General features: G+C 36.6%; 1 protein-coding gene across 3 annotated transcripts in view; it reads right to left on the bottom strand.

Annotated features, from left to right (window-relative positions):
• CNTN5 (contactin 5) overlaps positions 1-21326 on the bottom strand; it is a 628741-nt gene that overhangs the window by 14112 nt on the left and 593303 nt on the right. For 2 of the 3 annotated variants that reach the window (XM_051643085.1, XM_051643094.1), the window contains 4 exons: positions 19777-19935; positions 19199-19348; positions 10334-10404; positions 8093-8327 (listed from right to left, as the gene is read on the bottom strand). In XM_051643085.1, the coding sequence (XP_051499045.1) occupies positions 8093-8327; positions 10334-10404; positions 19199-19348; positions 19777-19935 (615 nt within the window). The remainder of the gene's footprint in view (positions 1-8092; positions 8328-10333; positions 10405-19198; positions 19349-19776; positions 19936-21326) is intronic. The other variant, XM_051643105.1, reaches the window with a different exon arrangement.

Below are 21326 nucleotides of genomic sequence, written 5' to 3'. Positions count from 1 at the left end.
CTGCTATGTAAAATAAATTTTTAGGACTATGTTATTAAGTCCTTGAAGTCACAGGCACCAGTGTTTGGGTGTTTGAGGCATGCCATCTCTCTGTTGTGAAGTATTTACTGTTTTGTGCCTGGGATTAATATTCTTTTAAAGAAGGCATTAAGATTTAGGATTTGTACCTCTGATTACCTGTGCTGTTCATTGGCCCTATATTTATGTTTCTTTCTCCGTGCTATTTATAGGACATCCTGCAGTCCTGATCTCCTGGTTATTTGGAGCAGAGGACCCTCCCTGCCCTCCAACCATTGCGGTGTCTTTTGGTGTTTCTGGTGTATGGTCAGGGTGCATGCTGGAGGCTTAGGGCTCCAGGATGCTTTATATATCACACCTGCCCAAGAGTGTTGCCACAGGCACATTTTTTTCACATATTCATATCACTGAACATTTTACAGTGGTCTCACTTCTTATAGTGGTTGGGAATTCACAGGCCACAACAAGCAATTGAGAATACCACCAATTTGTATCACCAGCGTGTGATGGAAAGTGAAGAATGTCCAAAAATTGTCACCTATCAAACTGAGACATGAGTTAAGGAAATACTTAGGATTTTTTGCTTTATTACCTAAATATTACTGAAAATTTGTTTAAGACAAGGTATGGAGACAAGGCTTGAGCACAGACAGTGAAGCACACAGTAGTGACATTTCTCCACCATTCTTGAGTTGTTCATTTGCTCAGCAAACGCTTGAGTTCACATTTGCCTGCAGTCACAGAGCCTGTGATTTCTTCCTTGGCCTAATGTCCCTCATTACATTTCTAATACGTTGATCTGCTCTTGAAGGGCAAGCAGAGGTCTTGACTTTTATGTTGTAGGGAAGCATATCAAATAACTTTCTAAAGAATGTTTTTGGGGCTCATTTAACAGGGTTACAGAAAAGAAGTTTCCTTATGGAACAGCCTGAATTAAAAAGATACGTTTTTCTCAGTGATCAAACTGCCTTGGTGAGATGCCCAATATCAGTCTTGACTCATTAACTACTCTCCTTTCTCTGATCATACTGCAGGCATTGCTCTGGCACTGCTGCTCTACACTTTTCTCTGACATGGCTTGTATGAATTCTTCATCCTTTTTGATGTCAGAGTTTTAATGTTTGCAGCTCTTTTTGATCTTCTTTTTATTTACTTCTAAAGAGAAGAAGCATATGTGATGCAAAATGAGTATCACTAATAAGTGTGAAATATATATATATATGGAACTTTTTAGGTAACTAAGAATTAAAAAAAAAATCCAAGAAAAAATGAAATACTCTTCTGAATTCAATACTTAAAGAATCGTGCGATGAAGAAATATATTCCTCATAAGATGATTTTCTGTTCAATCATTACACAGTGCTTTCTATTTTATGTACTACTGAGATTTGTGTGACAAAAGCTCTTTTCTAGTTTTTGTATTATTGCAGCAATTACCTTGTTGTCAGAAAAGATTGAAGTGGGATAAACAATTCAAGATGTAGATGAAATGTTGCTTGGCAGCCTTTACATTTTCTATAAATGTAGACATAATGTTCTCTTCATAGCATTAGCTAGGTGTGGTTTATGTGTTGCTCAGAATAGAAACAGAATATTTTCTGATGTTTTTAAAAACTGTTTTCAACAAATGGAGTCAAAATAGTTTGAATTTTTTTATGAGAAGAAAACATATTTTTTTTTTACATATCCAGAAGTTATTCGTTGCAGTTTCATTGATAGTGGATGTGGGAAACTGTTTGTGACGCTGGACATTGAGAAAATAAAATGTCAGCAAAAGAAAAGAAATTAGGTATTTAGGAATGAGGTATATTATGACTGTCTGAAAGTTTATGGAGACTAGATTCTTTTATTGATTCAGGTAAGAGGACCATACAGTTTCTGCTGATATAATACAGTTCATGGTTCACTCCAATGTTCTGTGTGTCTAAAACTAATGCTAAGTTTGACAGGTTTATCAGGTTTTTCTATAATGGTCACTGATGTTATAATAAATCGCTTTCTTAATATATTGGCATTACACTAAACCTCTTGGGGGAAAAAAAAAATAAAAGAGCCAATGTCTTTAATGATTCCTGTAATATTCCCTGATTGAATTAAAGATGCAGCACAGCAGGTTCTCAAAAGGCTGTGTGCAATGTCTGTGGAACGTTGTCTTTCCACGTGCCACAGTCACACTTTAAGGAAACATGTTCAATCTCTAGGTCCTTGGGATGGCTATAATAAAGCAGAACACTAATTGCATTGATCTGGTGTTCAATCATCTAACTGAATCCTGAATTTTCATACAGGCAAGAGAAGGAAGAGGTAGCTACTGGCCCTCATTGAGTTATCCCTATCTATGAGTGTAAATTGATATGTTTTTCTGAAATATTAATCCTTAAAGATTTCCACATGATCTACCTTAAAAAGCAAGTTCAAGGGTCTATTCATGTTTATGTTGTTTTAACTTTCCCGTGCAGCAGAGTCTCCTCATCCAATCACTTAATAACCCATTCACTTCTCATTTTGACTCCAGAAAGAAATTTTACACAGTTCTCTAATTCAAAATCTGAGCTCTTGTTTGAAGTTAAGAACCTCAGCCTGGGTAATTGCATTATGACTCCAGGCAGTTTCACATAGCTGAGACTTTGGGACTTTGGCCAGTACCCATGACTGGGATAATTCCTTCCTGTGGAAAAATCCACAAAAGAGATCTATCAGAAGGAAAATCATGAGGAGTTTCCCCTCTTGTTTCTGTCCCTGATTTGGGGACTCCAACAGATCTGTGGGGGCGTGGCTGCCTGCAGGATGAGACTTTCTCCGGAATCTTGTGTCTGATTTCCAAAATAACAAAAATGAGAAGACTCATTTTTTTCCTGGATAGGCCCTCAGACTTCTCACTTTTCCTTGAGTCCTTTCTGTTTTCACCTTCTTTCTGACCAGTGTCTGTGCAGATGACTTTAAAAGAGAGGAAAATTGGAAGGATGAGGAAAGGAGCTGGCAGTGAAGCAGTGATCAGTTCTGCAGTGCTCACCTCTTCCCCAAACCTCGTTTAGTGGTGAAATACCTTGATTTGTCAGGTAGGGCTTCTGAAGCCTACTCACATAACGCTGCTCTCCTTCATGCTTGCTCATGGCAAACATTGCCCTACAGTTCTCTTTTCTTCATGAAATAATCTGGATCTATTGCACAGTGCAGTGTCATGTGGAAATAAGGAGCTGCCTTATTCCATGGAGGCTTTACCAGCATGTTACCTACATGCAGCTCACTCAAAGCTGGACAAATGGACGGATAAAATTCAGGCTTTGTTAGATTATAACTTCAGAGGAGTGTTGCCATCTTCATTAATATAAATGGTTTATTCCTCCAAAGCGACATGGCGTGGCAGCAGGAGTTATCCTCAGCACATGAGGAGGGAACGCAGCTATTATATGGATTGCACATCTGACTTCCCATGGGGTTTAGTGGCATTAATCAAATGAATGCCTAATAAACTCTTAGATGTCAGGATTGTGATTTCGTTCTTTAAAAAAAATAAACCATGGAGACAGATCTAGCTGAACCTTTACAGAACCTAATCCAGATGAATCAGATGGCAGAAACAGGAAATAATTCACCGTAGTTTACAGCTAATATGCCACTTTATTAATTTTCAGGTTCACCTAAACCCCAAGTAACTAATAAAATGAACCGCAGGACTTTACTTCATGAATGTAAGATTTTAATTAAAGACATCAAGGCTGTATTTAAAGTGTGTAATTGCATATTCCTTCCCCTAAATGGAAAGGAAAGGGCAATTTATTTTTTTATTTAAATAAGAGCACAAGGTGAAAAGCCAGGGGAGATGGGCCCAACCAGAGTAATCTTTTGCTCTGCAGTATCTTGTTTAATATCACATCATGCACTAGCTGGCCTGATGCAAAACAACAACAAACAAAAGAAACAAAATTGCAAACCCTGTTACAGAACCTTTTGCCTTTCAGATAACTGAGGGCTTAGCCTCAATGAATTAGTACAAATCCATACAAAGCAAAACCAAAAACTATGCAGTATCATTACATCTTGTATGTGTTACAGAAGTGCACCTGGGGTCCCTCAGGGGGTTTTAAACAGCAAGACAGGATCTTCAGGCTTTACATTGCACAGCTCATGGCTCTCTTTTTTATATCTAGAAATTTTTAGTGCATTCATTACACTGTTTATCAAAATTACAGAACTTTCAATTTTTTGTGAACATAATTTCTTCCAGTGACTGAAGTAGAAGAGATACCAAAACTAACAGAACTAAACTAACTGTATCTCCTATTGTGGCAATCATTAAAAAACCCAAACCAAACCGTTATGAAAGACCTAATTAATCTTGAAGCCAGTTGGGTTCCCTCTTTCTCCAGAAGCTTATTTCTATTTCCTTTTATATGCTTATCTACTTCTATACTACATGCATTCTAAGTTGTATTTATTCTTGTGTTGATAGGCTGTGTCTATACTTGTGAACTATACAAGGGTAGGCTGACAAGACAACAGCCTGAGCATGGCCATGCAGTTGTCCATAGCATGAAATAAATAGTTAGCATGATCCGTTGTGAAGTATTGACTCAGACCAATTAGTGCTGCCTCAAAATATGCCCAGAAATCTGCTGGTGCCTGGCCAGGGATTGGTTCTCAGGAGGTTTATGGATGCAGCCACAGTCTGGAGAGCGACACTGTTCAAAGTGCATAAACTCTTTTCGGCTAGGTGGCCTCAAGGATAACAGATAAAGAATGGCTGGCTTGTTTAATTTGCTAAAATAAAATATGTTTCATCATTGTCCTTTACCTTTAAAAGCTCTTAATCCTTGTTTTTATTATTGTTGATCCATTCCTTGAATATCTTTAATATCAATACATTATTTACTTTATTTTTTTCCTGCTTTTTACACTTTCTTAATACTTAAAAAATCTTTTTTTTTTCACCTTAATTTTTGTGAATACTTGTGTTATACTTATCCTTTTCATTATTTGAATTTTATTTTGGATAATTTGTACTTATTATTAATATATTTTAGTGGTTTTAGTCTAGATCCTCAGATGTAGTGTACTGCCTTAGAAATGTACCATTTCTTGCAGTATAAAATTCAGGCAAATTTTATACTTTTGGTTCAGAGACATTCCAAAACACTTTCATTTCTAGTCTTGACTGTTAATTCTAGCTTATTGAATAATTTACTGTTATTTAATGAAGATTTGTTCCACTGTTATTTGTTATTATCAGATTTTCTATAGTGTCTTAATCATCCATCAGAACAAGACTAGAGTACCATTATTTCTTCTCAGTTAGTCAGTACTGGATAAAGAATCTGCTAATTATCACAGCCAGAACACAAGGTCATTAGTCATATTTACTATCCAAAGTACTCTCAGCAACTAATTCTCTCATAAATAACAGTGTTCTTTAATCTTTACCTAAAATTAGGAAGGTCTTTCTCAGCATCCAGATCTATCAGGGCCATCAGCAGCTGACCTCTAGTTTATATTCTAGTTTCTTTAAATGTTCTTTTTGGAAATGACATGGAAGCCAAGGGTATTCTGTTTTATCCAGACATTGGTTTGGTATTTCCTGATATGCTGTCTCATTGTCAGCGTGTTATAACATCTAACTATTTTTGCTATTTTGTCATTCCTGTGTAGTCCATACTTTGTCTTGTCAATCTTGCTAAAGCAAGCCTACTTAATCATCACTCTTATCAAAACAGCCTTCTCCATCTTCTTGCTTTCATACCTTTTCACTCTCACATTTTCTTCTCTATTGCTATATTTCTGATTTTCCCTGTTATCCTCCTCAAGAAAGGTGAGAAGCCACTTTATACAAGGGCATGTAGCATTAGGACAAGGGGAATGACTTTAAACTGAAAGAGGGGAGATTTAGGCTAGACATTAGGAAGAAATTCTTTAGTGTGAGGGTGGTGGGACACTGGCACAGGTTGGCCAGGCAAGTTGTGGATGCCCCCTCCCTGGAAGTGTTCAAGGCCAACAAGATGTTTTTTCATTGACCAGAACCTGTCCTAATGGAACTCTTGGTTTGATAGTTTGTATTTTTTTTTCATGTGCTTAGAAGAGACATCAGGATTTAGATTTCTCTCAACACATTTGTTATGCCAGTAAACAACTGTAGATCCATCTGTAGATGTAGGAAACCTTTAAATATGTAACACAAAGTTTTCCTTCACTTTTAATAATTTTATCCTAGCCTTTATGCTAGATGTTTGCAGAGCAGTGAATTGAGTGTGTGATGAATATCAGTAAGCTAAGGGTTTGCTAAATGACCTCTAGAACCATAATATATTGTGTTTTATATAATATTGCCTCTTCAGTTAAAATCCTTGACGAAGTGTGCCTTCAGTTGTTTAGCTCCAGAGGTGTATAAGCCCATGCCTCTTTCAAAACCAGTTCCCCCTTTTTTCACAGTAAGCTGAAATATCTGTTGACCTCAGTCTCCATATTGGCCAGAACTAAGCTCTAATAAACTTCTTCATTGTTCCTTTACATTTTTAGTATATCCCCCATGGTTATTCTGGAGAAAAGCTTTTTATAAATTAATTTTGCTCCGTATTGTCAGAGCATCCCATATTTTTTCCTCAAATGCAAGTCTTTTGAATTATTTAGCCTCACAGAATTCCTCTTACTAAAGGAAAATCCAATATTCAGAAACATATCGAGACTGAATTAACAAAGCTATGATGAGTAGGTACTTTCAAGTAACTGAATTATAATCAGAAAAGTTGTTTTTTAGAGGTAGTGTCTGGTAGCATAGAGAGAAAGTTAATTTTCTGTAATTCTATTCAGATCATTTGTAAAGTTCATATTTTAAAGTATGTGCTAGAAAATTGATTTATATATTACTGATGATTCCATTTCCAGTCTTGTCCAAATAACAAGCAAAGGACTACTTATTATACATTCAGCTTTTGTTAAAACAGCTTCTGCTATTAAAAGAAAAAAAAAAATCAATTAAGGTTTTATCACCCCTTGCAAAACTCTTTTTATTGAACTTTCTGATTAGAGTACAAAATTTTTAAATAAGAAAAACATTACTATTGATCCCATAGTGTAGTTTTCCATTGAAGAGAAAGCAAGTCAACTGTAAAAGTGTCCAAGTTGTACTGGGCAATTTTTATACTTTAAAATGTAATTGTTTTTATCATAATATGAATGCATGACAATGCTGATCTAAACAGTTGAACACAAACAAATTACTGGAACTGCTTTTAGTAAAAATAGCATTTCTAACCTCTATGATTACTATGAGACAGTAGCAGTAGATAATCTCTCCTACATCATGGTTCCAAAATTGCACATTTGTTGTGGGCTAATATGGAATAACTTTCAATGTTTTCCAGCTTCACATGATATACTATTATCTTCACACTACATTTTTGTAGAAATAGAATGAAATTCCTCCCATGTGTACTAGGATGGTACTTATTTTATTATTTTGATAGGAGACAGTAGGATAACTTAAAGATAGTACAGTAAAGAAGAACTGAACTACATGACTTCCAGTAATGGAGCTGCTCAAAATATTATTTTGGATAACATTTATTATGCTTTGTGTGTATGGCAATTTCCATACACTGGCTCCTGTCAATACAGAAAAACTTCATTTGATACACTCTGTGAGCCTTTAGTATTCATTAACCAGGTAACAAACATTCACAAGAGAATTTATTTAGTCTTTTAGGTGTGATTAACCCATCAAAAAAAAAGGTCATGAAACATTAGAAAATATTAGCCTTCCTTTACTCATTTTTAGAACAAAGCAGTTTAGAGTTTAGACCACACATTTAATGTTAGGGATGAATCTTCATTAAAAGAGATTTATTTTTTTTTTGTTAGGACCAATGTGACTTGAAGTCTACTCCTAAGCTTTGTCACTTGTCTTCTGGGTAAACTTGGCAAGTTAGTTCACCTTCCCTGTGAAACATGGTTACTGATACTTAGAACTTCTGCAAGGAATTTTGAAATTTAAGACTGAAAAAGCATGCTATAATAGAACACACTACATGAAAATATCTTAATATAGTTCATAACATACAAGTTAACTTCACATTGAACTCACCTCCTTCAGCCGAGCAGATGACCACAATAGGGCTGAAGGGACCATCTCCTTTGTTGTTGTAAACACCAACTTTCACCTCAAAAGGAGTCAGAGGTGGCACACTCTCATCTCTGTAGATGAACTTGGAGGCATCTGAAGATGTCACCATTTTTTCCTTCCAGCCACGTGTTCCATTGGGTCTGAAGGCTACAATGTATCCAAATCCTTCTCCACTCTGAAACTCTTCTGATACTGGCTAAAAAAATAAAGGTCAGATAATGATCAGACGTGGTTTTACAAATTTAGAAAGCAGTCACTAAGTGGCTGACCACAATCTGGCTGCTTGTATGAGGTTCATATCTTGCAGTTACTGTATAGGATTTTACTTATCATGCCTGGGAACACATAGGGACAATTTCCTGTGAAGAGAAGAAAGGAGAGTTTCTCTACATCTAATCACCATAGTTAAGTCACTGTTCTAGGATTGAACAAGCTCTTGGGGCCAGACAGATTTTTTTCTTCTGTATGTTCCACTTTGTTGTTAATGCTTTAATCAGTGGAATAGCCCCTTCCAGTGATCTTTGTTAAAAATATAGAGCAACATATTGTTAAGGCTTCTTAAAATATGATGTAAGTGAGACTACACTCACTACTAAAGTGAGACTCTCTTGGGCTTTAGGTGGCAGCCTGCCTAATTTCTTTACCCAAAAGGGATGTCAAGATTCAGGGATTTAAGTCTAGGATTCAATGTGAGACTTTAGGATATAACGCTCTAACTTGCAAACTGAGTCTTGGTGAAATAAATAAATAAATAAATAAATTTCATTTGCTTTTCTCAGAGGATCTGTGAAATTAGCCACTTAAATTAGGACACATCTGCCAGAAGTGGGCAGTCAGCAAACGGATTTTTCTGTTGAGAGGCTGAGCACTGCAAAAACTAAATCTTACACTTCCAGCTCAAGGAATGGAATTATTCATGCTAATTTACTGCCTACATTTCTTATAAAACCAATGTACCAGTTTAGGAATTAGGTTATGTTTAACTGCTGTCAGCATATTAGGCTTATGGGAAATGCCAAAAATACAGTGTCTAAAGACACTCTCTTGAAGTGTCCATCCTGGATCCGTAGCCAACAAACAGGAGAATCAGAACATGGGCACAGGGGACACCCAGTCCTCTCCCCTCCACATTGCAGGTGAATGTCTTATCAGCAGGCACCTCACTTGTAGAAACCATTTTCTACTTATCCTTCCAAAGCAGTGAACTGTGCAATCAAGAAGAAAACAACAGAACTTTCCAAGGGCAGAGGAGTCAACAAAAAGAAAAGCCTTGGAGCCTTGCATTTCTTTGCAATACTTAAGAGATTTAGCAGTAGACAGCTGTTGTAAAAAAAACAAACAACAAACAGAAATACAAGAGATGTAGCAGAACCCTTGGATTTCATGGCAAATGCTAAATACACAGTCTGTGAATTAAAGCTGTGTGAATCAAATTCTGTTTGAACCTATTGACTCTAATTCAGGAGACTTCTCAGCATTGCTTCAGACTTGAAAGAACTTTGTTGAATTCCTGTTGCTTCTCCAAGTCCAATAAGACTTTTTGAGATCCTGCAAAAGCACAGACTGACTGTTCTGGAGTTGTGCTAACTTACACTGTTCTTGTACACTGTGTTTGTATCCTATGGAAGTACAGTGGCTAAACCAGACAGCATACTAGTTTGTAGTGAGTTGTTGGAGTGTTATCCAACTTTGACCCTGGACAGAGAAGGAAATGTAACACACTCCAGTAGTTTCCCACTCCAGTCACTTAGCAAACACTGTAAACACACAATATGAATAGTACATACAAATATGCATTTTCAGCCTGGAGAAGAGAAGGCTTCAAGGAGACCTTATAGCAGCCTTCTGCTTTAAAAAGTTACAAAGCTTTCCTTCCTTTAGCTATTATTTCATCTGATATAGCTTTTACACAACATCCAGAAAAGTCAAATCAACCCAAGCTGTAGATCAGGAAGAAAAGACTGATGAATTTGTACAAATTTGGAGCTGCTGCTAGGTGGGTTAGATTTAAACATAATGCCTGCTACTCAAACCACATGAAAATGCAAATTACTTTGAAAATTTAGAGCATATTTAAAGAACAGTATTTTTTGTTCTTGTCTTGCCAAAATTTGCTGTAAGGAAACCCCAGTACAGTATTTTTTACTTTGCACTAAAAGAAGTAAAAACAAAACAAAACCTTTAATCAGAAAAGTCCCTTACCTCCCATGCTATTACTAATTCATGTCGCCTTCCACTTCTGCCACTTACATTAGCTGGGGGTGTCTTTGGAACTGTGAGTGAAAAGGAAAGAAAATAAAAACAAAACATAATGTCCAAGTTATTGAAGTTGTCCCCATAGTAGTAATTTGCTGCAGAAGAATCACAGAATCACAAGAGGCTGTTAAATCAGAATAGAAATAACAAACATAGCACTCTGTGGTAAAGAAAATTTGCTCAAGTTTCATTTCAGAGAATTTCACAGTTGGTAAATGCAAACAAAGCATAAGCTGAAAAGAAAAATAATGGAATAAGAAGCTGCTCATGCACAATGTCTTCTGCATATTAGTAAAAACTTCACTGTACAGATCAACTAAGAGATAAAATATGAAGTATCTTGGTAACATTTGTATTTTTCAAACTGAAAACTCAAAATCAAATCCCAGGGGACCTGACATATTTCAGACTTCAGATAAAGTGTTAGGACACAAGTACTGCATCTTTACTACTTCCCAGATCATTAGTGATTTCTAAGGTTTTAGTTCTTATAAATCTCTTCTCATATGCTTTACCAGAGAACCAATTCTCAGCAATTTTAAAGTAACTATCCTTAAACACCCCCTGTAATTTCCTGCAAATTGCTGGAAGCAGTACTATGCACAGTTCTTCAAAAACTGAGATCATTATTATACCTTTAATAGAACATACAAGGAGGGGATGAAATTATTTAAAAGAAATTATAACTATCATCATCAATGAGAACTGAGTTATATTTTGTAAAACTTCAGAAATCTTAATTGTTCCACTGGAATGTTATGATTTCTTTTACCTCACAGTGCATCTAAGGAAGCTTCTAAAATGACTGATGTCTTGAGCATGTAATGCCTGCATTCTTTATTTTATTAAATATGTCTTAAGATACAAACTTTCTCTTATTCTTTACAGAAGCACACAGGTCATTGGTAGAAGTGTACTGTAAGGCATTAACTCTTAAGGCCTTACAGCATGCTGTTTAGCTTCTTTATTGAGTAGCATTGTGCCTTTGAACTATACAAAGAAAAGTAAATATAAATAAATGTACACAGTCTTCTCTATTTCCCATATTGATCATTAACAGCTTAAGTTCAATGAAAGCACAGTTTTTACTAGATCCTGGAAGTTCAAATGCAATTTCAGAATTCATTTGTGTAGTGGCTTTTTGAACTCTGAATTATCCTTTAAAGAACATAAGCCCAATTCTGGTTTGCTTTTTTTTTGGTGGTTTTGGTGGTTTTTTTTTCCTCATAAATGATGCAAACCCATAAAGCTTATTAATGTCTTCTGATTTACACTTTTGGAAATGGAATAAGAGCCCTTTTATCTGTGGTTCATAGCAGACTGATAGGGGAGATTTCTAATATGTGAAACATCTATCTCCAACAAAGCTGCAGTCATGTGGCAAACATGATGACTTCATCTTTTGTCTGCCAGGCTCCTTCTCCAGTGAATGGAGAGCTTTAGAGTGGTTCATCCCATCCAAAGACAACTGTCTAAACAATGGGGAGGATTGTTTAGACTCTACTGACTAGCGACATGAGCTAGTTTAAACTAAGATCTAATCTTTACATGGCAAAAATGTTACTCAAATTTTCCTTTCAGGAACAGAATTATACAATATTGAATGGTGAGGGATTGTCCTCTGGTTAAAAAAAAAAACCAAGAACCCCAAACCAAAAAATAGTCAGTATGTGATGCTGGGATGAATGTTCTACAGTGAAAAGATGCAGATGAAGGATCATCTGCCAGTCAACTAACATGCAAATGTAATGACGCCTTCTCTAACATTAAAACGATGTTTAGCACCCATTTTTCTCTTGATTTCTAGGACAAGAGTTTGTGTTAAATTTATGTGGGGACAAATCTGCCTGCAGCAATAGGACAAGGAATAATGGTATTATACTAAAAGACAGTAGATTTAGATCAGATATAAGGAAGAATTTTCTTACGATAAGGGTAGTGAAACACTGGAACAGGTTGCTAAAGTTAAAGGTCAGGTTGGATGGGGCTCTGGGAAACCTGGTCTAGTTGAAGATGTCTTGGCTCACTGCAGCAGGGTTGAACCAGATGGATGACCTTTAAAGGTCCCTTCCAACCCAGACCGCTCTATAATTCTGTGATTCTATTTATTTTTTTGTTTTGTTTACTCTTAGACTATAATAAATGAAAATGAAGATTTTAGGTAGTTGCCACATTACTGATGAGAGAGTATGCTGTACTTCTTTGAAACATCCAAAATGATGGACTTATTTAACCAGCAGTGTTCTCTTTCTAAACTTTTCTTGTTAACAGCTTTGCAGAGTGAAGCCCTATTTAAATGAGTAAACGTTAAAAGAATAAAACTGTCAATATGAAGGACTTCTTTTCCATCAAACTATAAAGTACATTTACACAGCAAAACTATCTCAATTGAATAACCATTAAAACAATAAATATGTCAAAGGATTAAATATCCTTTGCACTGCAGCAAAGCAGAGCATACACAGAGGGGGACATTTTGAAATGACTAAATCTTAAATGAAGAAAACTATTAAAAGAATTTTTTTTTCCACGCTCCAAGATTAATTATTAGCAACCCTTTTAGCAGCATCACCTTTTTATCAGCGTTATATCTGAATTTACTTACTCATAAGCTAAATTTATTGCCATGCAATTAGTGACTTCCCAATCTCTAAGTTGTTAATTCTTGGCAGTGACACTCATGGAGATGCACTTACCCAAGGATGATGCACTTATGCAACAATGATGACTAAACTTAGTTCCTGGATACACAATCCACGTGTCTGGGGTACAAGGACATTAGAACCTCTTTTCTTTAGTGTTTATCAAAATAGAGAAATTCACCATTGTTTCTTCTAAATAAATACACTCCAAGTAGCAGCAAAGAGCTCTTTGTTGTGTTGATAGTATAATTTAACAAGAAGATAAGAGAATGCCACCTACTGGAAAATGGATCACTCCTTGGCTTAACAGTGGTCCCTAGGATCATAAAATGTGACTATACTTAGCTTGATTGTATGTCTGCAATTCTGATCAAAGCCTTCTCATTAGCCCCTTTGCCAGCTACCTATTTTCACTTGTCTCCTGGTTTATTCTTAAAACTAAACTGTTTGGGATAAGGTCAACTCTTCTTTTTATTTCTTCTTCCACTGGTAAGGTTGGGAGTTAAACACCAAGTCTCTCTGCCTTTCCAGTAACGAGAACAACAAAAAGCACTGAAAAATGTATTCTGAAAGACAAGGTAACCAGATGGGGGTTTATACATGAAGCCATGGCCATTTTTTAAATAATTCATATCTTACTATTACAAGTTAAAATGCATGAAAAGCAGTAGTTTTTGCTTAGGTTTTTATTTTAGAGTTTTAAAAATCTCTTTTGGCTACTCACTTTTGGGCAAAATATTTCATTTTGACATTATAACAAATGAAAAATAGACACTTGTTTTTAAAAAGTAAGTATAAGTTGAATTCTACTTCAGTTTTATTTAAAAATAAAAAAAATAATACCAGAAAAACAAATGACAGTATTTTGTTTCACGTTGACAGGGATTTTAAAGATTTTTTTATCCAAAATTATTGTTTTACTTCTAATTTGCTAAAGAAAACAAAGAGAATCGAAGTTTTATTTAAAATCAGTTTTATTCTCCCCAATTTTTACTTCAGTTGAGTTAACTGAAAAAATCTTTTAAAGTGCTTCATGTCTAGATTCTTTTCCTTATAGAAATGAGAATAAAATGTCACATTGAACCTGTAGAAACTGAATTTGAAAAACAGTTTATCCTCTTTTTAACATTCCAATCTTGTAAAGAAATTTGAAAAATGTTATTGAATGAATAATTAATAATTTTAAAATATTTATGTTTTGTCTTTTTTCAAGGAAATCTCAAGTGACTTTTTAAATTTCTCTGTGTTTTGTTTATTACAAAGAGAAATGACAGATTCTGAATTTTGTAGTGTCTTAATTTTTTCTGCAGAAAAAAAAAAATTAGCAGCCAAGATTATAACTGATTAGTGTATTATTGCTTTAGAAACATGTAGCTAGATTTAGACCCTATCCTTTAACTTTGCAACCTGAATAGGTGAGATAGAAGAAAGGGAAAGAGAAGAAAGAACCTTACTGACGTGTTTTTAGGGTTCAAAATGCTAACATGACCTGCCTAAATTGACAGTTTTTGATAATCAATTGAGTCCAGATTTCCTCAATCTCAGTTCTATAATTATAAGCTTTCTCTTACTCTGCTTGAATCCTGCATTAACGAAGATACTTTCCACATGGAAGTCTTCTGTATGAATTCTGAAACATCTTGTCAAATAAAGTAAAATTAAGCAAAATATTGATATTGCTATACTTTTTTGGGAGATGAATTATTAAATGTGGCTTTAGTCCTCAAGAAAATTTTTGCTCAAGATACAATTACATTTATCCATTTCTTTTAGAGCTTTCTGTATCTTTTAAGATACAGAAGTAGTTTGAAAATCAACTAACTCTTCTGAGCTGTGGAAAAGGTATGAGTGGGGGAAAAGATTTCTCACCTGCTCAAAGAACTTCTTAATGTGAGGACTAAAGCAACAACACATCCAGCAGGTTGATTTCTTTTCCTGCTTGATTGTTTTCCTCTATATGTCTATGTTGATATCTATATATCTATGTTGATATCTATATATCTACATATCTATATATCTATATCTCCTGCAGTACACATCTGGGAAACAGAGGGATGTTAAATGAAAACACTTTCACTGTGTGAAAGGGGGAGCCCTCAAGTTCTTATCATCCCAGGAAAAAAATTCACATCTCATCTGTTCAGGAATGACATGCTGTCAGAAGCATATGGGGCTCTGAGCAACCTGGTCTAGTGGGAGGTGTCCCTGCCTATGCAAGGGGCATGGAACTAGATGATCTTTAAGGTCCTTTCCAATCCAAGTCATTCTATGATTCTATGATACACCTTATTCAGCTACTGGAAAGTGAAGATGCCCCAAGTGGTCTTAGGATCTGCATTTCTGTTGTTATTATTTCCTCCATATTTTTAATATTTGTCATTTAATGGGAGAATTCAGTTCTGTTCACTGATAGTAGTGTCATGCGTGGCTGTGGGACTCCAAATTAATAGCTTACGAATCATTACACATAAGACTGAAACCTCAAACGCTGTGGCATATATGCCAGAGACCCAGTTCCTACGTCTTGTAGTAGCACGCACATTTGGATCCTTTGTCAATATATACTGCTTATTAGTTTGAGACTGCAATATTATGTGTTAGTAGCCTTTATTTCTTTATTTTTTCTAAATATACCCATGCAGTCAATGACTGCCATCTACTTTACCTTCTCTTATTTTTTTTTTTCCTATGGAAAGGCACTTTTTCTACAAAAGATTTAACAGTCCAGGTAATCATCTGCAAATGTCAAAGATACAGCAGGTTATTAATTTTTTCTAGAGCAATAGTAATGATAGTGGGAAAAGCTGAAACTTCTTTTATACAGGTCACAAACAAATAAAACAACACCATCACCAAAAGAAACCCTAAAACAAAGCCAGTCTAAACCAGGTAACTTTCTTCCTGAGAGAGAGGCATTTCTTGTTATGCTATGAAGGAATTCTGGCTGAGAATAACAGTGACTTAATGGAAAATAAGGACTTATTAAGAACAAAGCCTTTGTACAATCTGCTACTAATAGAGTGCATTATATTGTTACCTCATAAAATTAAGTTTGCATGCATGATTAGCAGGTTAAACTTTGCTTCTACTCAATTTCTCTCTCCCCATGATTCCCCATGAATAGATAATGTAATTGATGCTTTGCCCCCAGGCTTCGAATGCCCGACTGCCTTAGTGGAATGCCAGAAATGTTTAAATTCACATTACTGGCTCTTTTCACCTTGTGGACCTCTAAAATATGTATCAAGGCTAGACCTGACAGAAATGCAGCAGCTGGCTATAAGTTAGATGTGCCAGAAAATTGCAGTATTATCCATTCCAATGAAAGCAGCTATGAAAAGCAATCATGTTAACTAAATATGAACTAAGTAACAAGATTAGGGTTTAATTAGAAAATTAAAGCAAGTGAAAACCTGTTTATTATTCTGTTGATTTCCTTACACCATCCCAAGTACTGCTTCCATGGGTATTTTTAGATAATGGATTAACATAAAATGTTGTTACCATCTTGGGGAAGAAGTGATAAAATAAGTGAGGTGTGGGGAGAGAAAAAGACTTCAGTCTCTTGTTAAATTAGCTTGTGCCATTAAATTACAGATGCTGATTTCCACTTAAGTATAAAATACTGGAAGTAGAATCACACATTTGCTGTCTCTGTGGGTTGTCTACATAGCTGTCGTTCAGCCTTGTGCATCTCAGCTCTCACCTGAGATGAGCCACAGTCACTCTGTCTGCTAGGAGACTGATATTTCTGGAATTTTACCAAGTGCAGGTGGAGTCTGTTTTCAGTTGTGGGGCTCATGTGACAACACAGCAAACATCCAGGTTACTCTGCCTGGGCCATAAGTAGAGAGGCTGGTGCTTTGTTTTTCCTGAAGTATAATGTCCTTTCGCATACATGGATTAAATAATATATTAGAACTCGAGCTCACATTAATAGAGATTTTCCCTTGAAGCTTTCAGATGAAAAATAGTAATAGATTCTGAAAAATAATAGATCACTGGGTAATACACAAAGACAGATAGTAATGTGCAGATTTGGAAAACCATAGAGGAAACCCAATGAAAGTTATTGCTACCTTTCCTGTTTCTTTGGCATCTGAACATTATTGCCAAGGGTGATAATTCACACGGTTACTGTAAAAGCTGTGTCAGAGGACAGAGCTGAACAGGCTCTGGACTTCAGGAGTGTCTGGAGGCCAGGAAAAAGTTCTTAACGGAACAAAGTCTGTAGCATCTGAAACTTCAGCTATAAAGTAATCGAGCTTCACATTGTGGGGTGCTTGCAGAAGATGAGGAGGACAGATGGAAAGTTAGCATCCTACCACATGCATGAATGGGAATCAAATCACTTCAGTGCAGTTCTGTGATTGCACAGTGAAATTTAAATCAGATACACAGTTATTTAAGGAAAAAAAAAAAAAAAAGAAGAAGAAAAAAAAGAGTATGTCTTATTACAACTGTAGATAGTTTTGTTAGACTTCATCTGAAATGGCACATCCAATTCTGGTTGCCACAGCAAGAAACACACTGATCAACTACAGCAAGTTCAGTGAACGTCACTGGCATAGTAGGGCTGGAGCACTGGCCTTTTGAGGAGAGGCCTGAGGAGCTGGGCTTTTTCAGCCTGAAGCAAAATGGATTTGGGGGACCTAACAACAGCTCTTCAGTGCCTACAGGGAGGTCCCTGGGGAGACAAATCTAGACTCTTCATAGTGGTGCAGGTGGGAGGGCAAGAGACAGTGGACATAAGCTGAAATAGGGGGAGTTCTGGCTGAATATATTGAAAGATAAATTACTATAAGATTAGTTAACTGCTGGCACAGGTTGCCCAGAGGGGATGTGCAGTCTCCCTCTTGGAGGTTACAAAGTCTCAAATGTGCAAAGATCTGAGCAACCTGCTCTGAAGTCAGTTTACCCAGCACTGAGCAGGAAGCTGGACTGGAGTTCTTCGAAGACCTCCTAGAGCCCCAATTATTCAGTTGATTCTGTGGTTCTGTCTAATAAAAACAGCCTCAACATTCCCGCAGTGAGTGTTTATGGGTGGCATATATACAGAGCAATGAACTATGGAGCTGAGACACAAGATTAACACATCTTAAAAGATAACAATTTTATTTCAGAATTAGAGAGGCAGACACATTTTGACATTGCCATTTATAATTCTTATAATCTCTCTGAATCAGAAAACAAAGTGAAACAAAACTGCTATATTAATGTAGATTATTCACAACTACAAAATCAGTTATACTTTCAAATTCAAGTGGAATCTTTTAATTTTGTACTCTTCTGTATTATAATAAACCTTTTGCAAATTATTCAGCTGAAGAAACATTAAAAAAACCCAAAAACTTTCTAAGTCTCCTTAATAACAAAGAAGAATGAAGAATAACCTAGAAGTGTTTAGAGGTATAATCCTCTTCTGAGGCTTGTTAAAACCCTACATCTATCTCTTTCTGCCTCTTGAAACTTTTCTTTCTAGCAGCCTAGGAATTTTTTTCAGATTCTCAGTCCTTCTTTATCCCCCTTCATTCTGCCCAAGTTACTGGTAATGATTCCAAACTTTCCAAGACCACTGCAATTTTCAAGGGAACCCAAACAGGATACACAACATTTCTCCTGGGCTCCCACAGTACCATCCCAGTCAGAAATACAATTAATTTTTTTAAAATGTGCTAAGAATTCATGGTAGAGTGTGCATGACAAATGAGCACAGATCAAAAGTTATTTAAAACTAAGCAGTTTCCTATGGCTTTCCTATCTTGCTGTAAACACTCTATGCACCTTCAAGGAGAGACTTTATGAAAAATAAGGGGGAAAACGTTGCTTGGAAGGAGTTGTGTGGAGAGGGACAAGCAGCCTGAAGTCAAAGAGCAATGAAAGCCTGCCAAAGGGCAGACAGAAATAGCTTAAGTATAAGATGAAGAGTAAGGCAGGCTGGATTGAGTAAGATAGCAGGGAGTGGGTTTATTAGAAATTTCTCTAAATTAAACAATATTCGAGTAATGAAAACAAACTGGCTCCCCATTACAAAGAATATCACCCTGTAACAGTGATGACTGAACACACAAGATGTGTAGGCGGGAGAAATGAATAGTTATATTAACATAGTAAAGTAGTTCTTGTTTCTGATAGTCCTGGAAAATTAACCCCTTTATCCTCTTCTTACCTGCTTCATTGGTTCTGATCACTCGTGATGGTGTACTAGGGTCTCCCGTCCCGATTTTGTTGGTTGCTACAACTCTGAACTCATACTCCACCCAAGGGTTCAGTTCAACAGCCATAGCAGACTCCATGTCACCACTTATCACATCTGGAACTGCAGAAAAAGAAATGGGTAGGTCACTCAGAAGTCTGCAGCTCACATGCAGTGTCTCAATGGCAAGTAGAATTTGTGGTACAGTATGGCTCTTAGGAATGACAGGCATCAAGGATCTAATATGTCAGAAATCACAGATAGGTTTTTGGCACTGTGGTACTCCTGAAAAGACACAGGTTGAAGGGTATAGGGAAGAGCTTTCTGCTTATTCACAGATGCATCATGGTGGGTGTCTTTGTGTTGTCCTTCCAGAGCTGTTGCTAAGTAACGAAAAAGGAATGAAAAAAAGAAAAAAGAAAAAAAAATCAGTGCTTTTAATTTATCATTGTTCTCTTAAGATCATCTGTTCCTGCAGTTGCTGCTGGTTATTATTGCTATGAGTAGGAGTTTTGAATAGTCTACTTGTGCTATTTGAAAGTTTTTCTCACCTGTTTTTACGGTCTGCCAGCCAAGAGAAAATGGACTGCGTGCTTGTAGGTTGTAGAGAGAGATAGGGCTGTGATTATCTGCCCCAGGACTCCAGGAGAGTGTTGCTGTGGTGTCTGTAATTTCCTCCACTATTACAACCCCTGGGGGACCAGGAGCACCTAGAAATAAAGTGGAATAATCAAACAGAACACACCATAATTGTGGATGAGCAGCAATAATACAGGAGAGGCATTCTGTAGGGAGCCAGTGGAGTTCAATATCCATCAAATATAAAGGTTAAAATGCACACAACTACATCACAGAGATATTTAATCTTCATGATTTCTGCTGTTAAACTGTTTGTTTTTTAGTCTTTAAACGCTACACAGGCGAGTATCAACCAACATGTCAGAGTAACAGCAGAAGAACTAGAAATATAAACAATTTTTAAAAAATCTTCTGTTATAATGGTTCTGAACCTAAAATTAAAGGGAAAACAGAGAAATTTTAAGAAGCAACCAGGTTAGACTGAACAGTCACAATCACATCTGCCTCTTTATGTGAGACTTGTCACCAGGAAGGTCAAATAGTGATAAAAATGAAGCACAAGTAAATGTGCTTTTTGAAGAGCAATACTGCTACTATTAACTGAATCAAGAATACAACATTAATCCTTTTTCTCCAATTCACTCATTCAGAGAAATCACCTGGATTGCTATCCTGCTGGAAGGCCATTAATTGTTTGACTGAAAGTTATTAAAAGCAAAAAAAAACCCCTCTATCTTTACTCCTGCAGACTCTCCCCAGGAGCCCCAGATCCCTATAGCCCCAGAAGAAGTCAGGACAAAGGAGGAGTTTGCTTTGGTAGATGAGGATTGGGTTAGGAATCAGTTAAGCAATCCGGACATCCATAAATCCATGGGTCAAGATGGAACACACCTGCGGGTGCTGAGGGAACTGGCAGAGGTCATTGTTAGGCCACTCTCCATCATCTTTGATAAGTCATGAGCAACATGAGAGGTGTCTAAGGACTGGAGAATAGCAAATGTCACTCCAGTCTACAAGAAGGGCAATAAGGAGGACCTAGCTAACTACAGACCGGTCAGCCTCACCTCCATCCCTGGAAAGGTGATGGGACAACTTGTCCTTGGCACTATCTCTAAGCATATCAAGGATGAGGGTGTCATTAAGAGCAGTCAACATGATTTTACCAAGGGGAAGTCATGTTTGACCAACCTTATAGCCTTTTATGTAGAAGTAACTAGGTGAATAGATGATGGTAGAGCAATAGATGTGGTTTATCTTGATTTCAGTAAAGCATTTGACACTGTCTCCCACAGCATCCTCGTAGTTAAGCTGAGGAAGTGTGGTCTTGATGATCAGCTGGTGAGCTGGATCATGAACTGGTTGAAAGGAAGAAGTCAGAGAGTTGTGGTCAACGGGGCAGAATCTAGTTGGAGGTCTGTGACTAGTGGAGTCCCTCAGGGGTCAGTACTGGGACCGGTGCTGTTCAATATTTTCATGAGCGACCTGGATGAGGGAACAGAGTGTGTCTTCAGCAAGTTTGCTG

Source organism: Apus apus, chromosome 1, assembly GCF_020740795.1.
Source record: "Apus apus isolate bApuApu2 chromosome 1, bApuApu2.pri.cur, whole genome shotgun sequence".
In the NCBI taxonomy this organism is placed as follows: Eukaryota; Metazoa; Chordata; class Aves; order Apodiformes; family Apodidae; genus Apus; species Apus apus.
The sequence above is the reverse complement of the archived record's forward strand: the minus strand, read 5'-3'. Positions and strand labels throughout refer to the sequence as shown.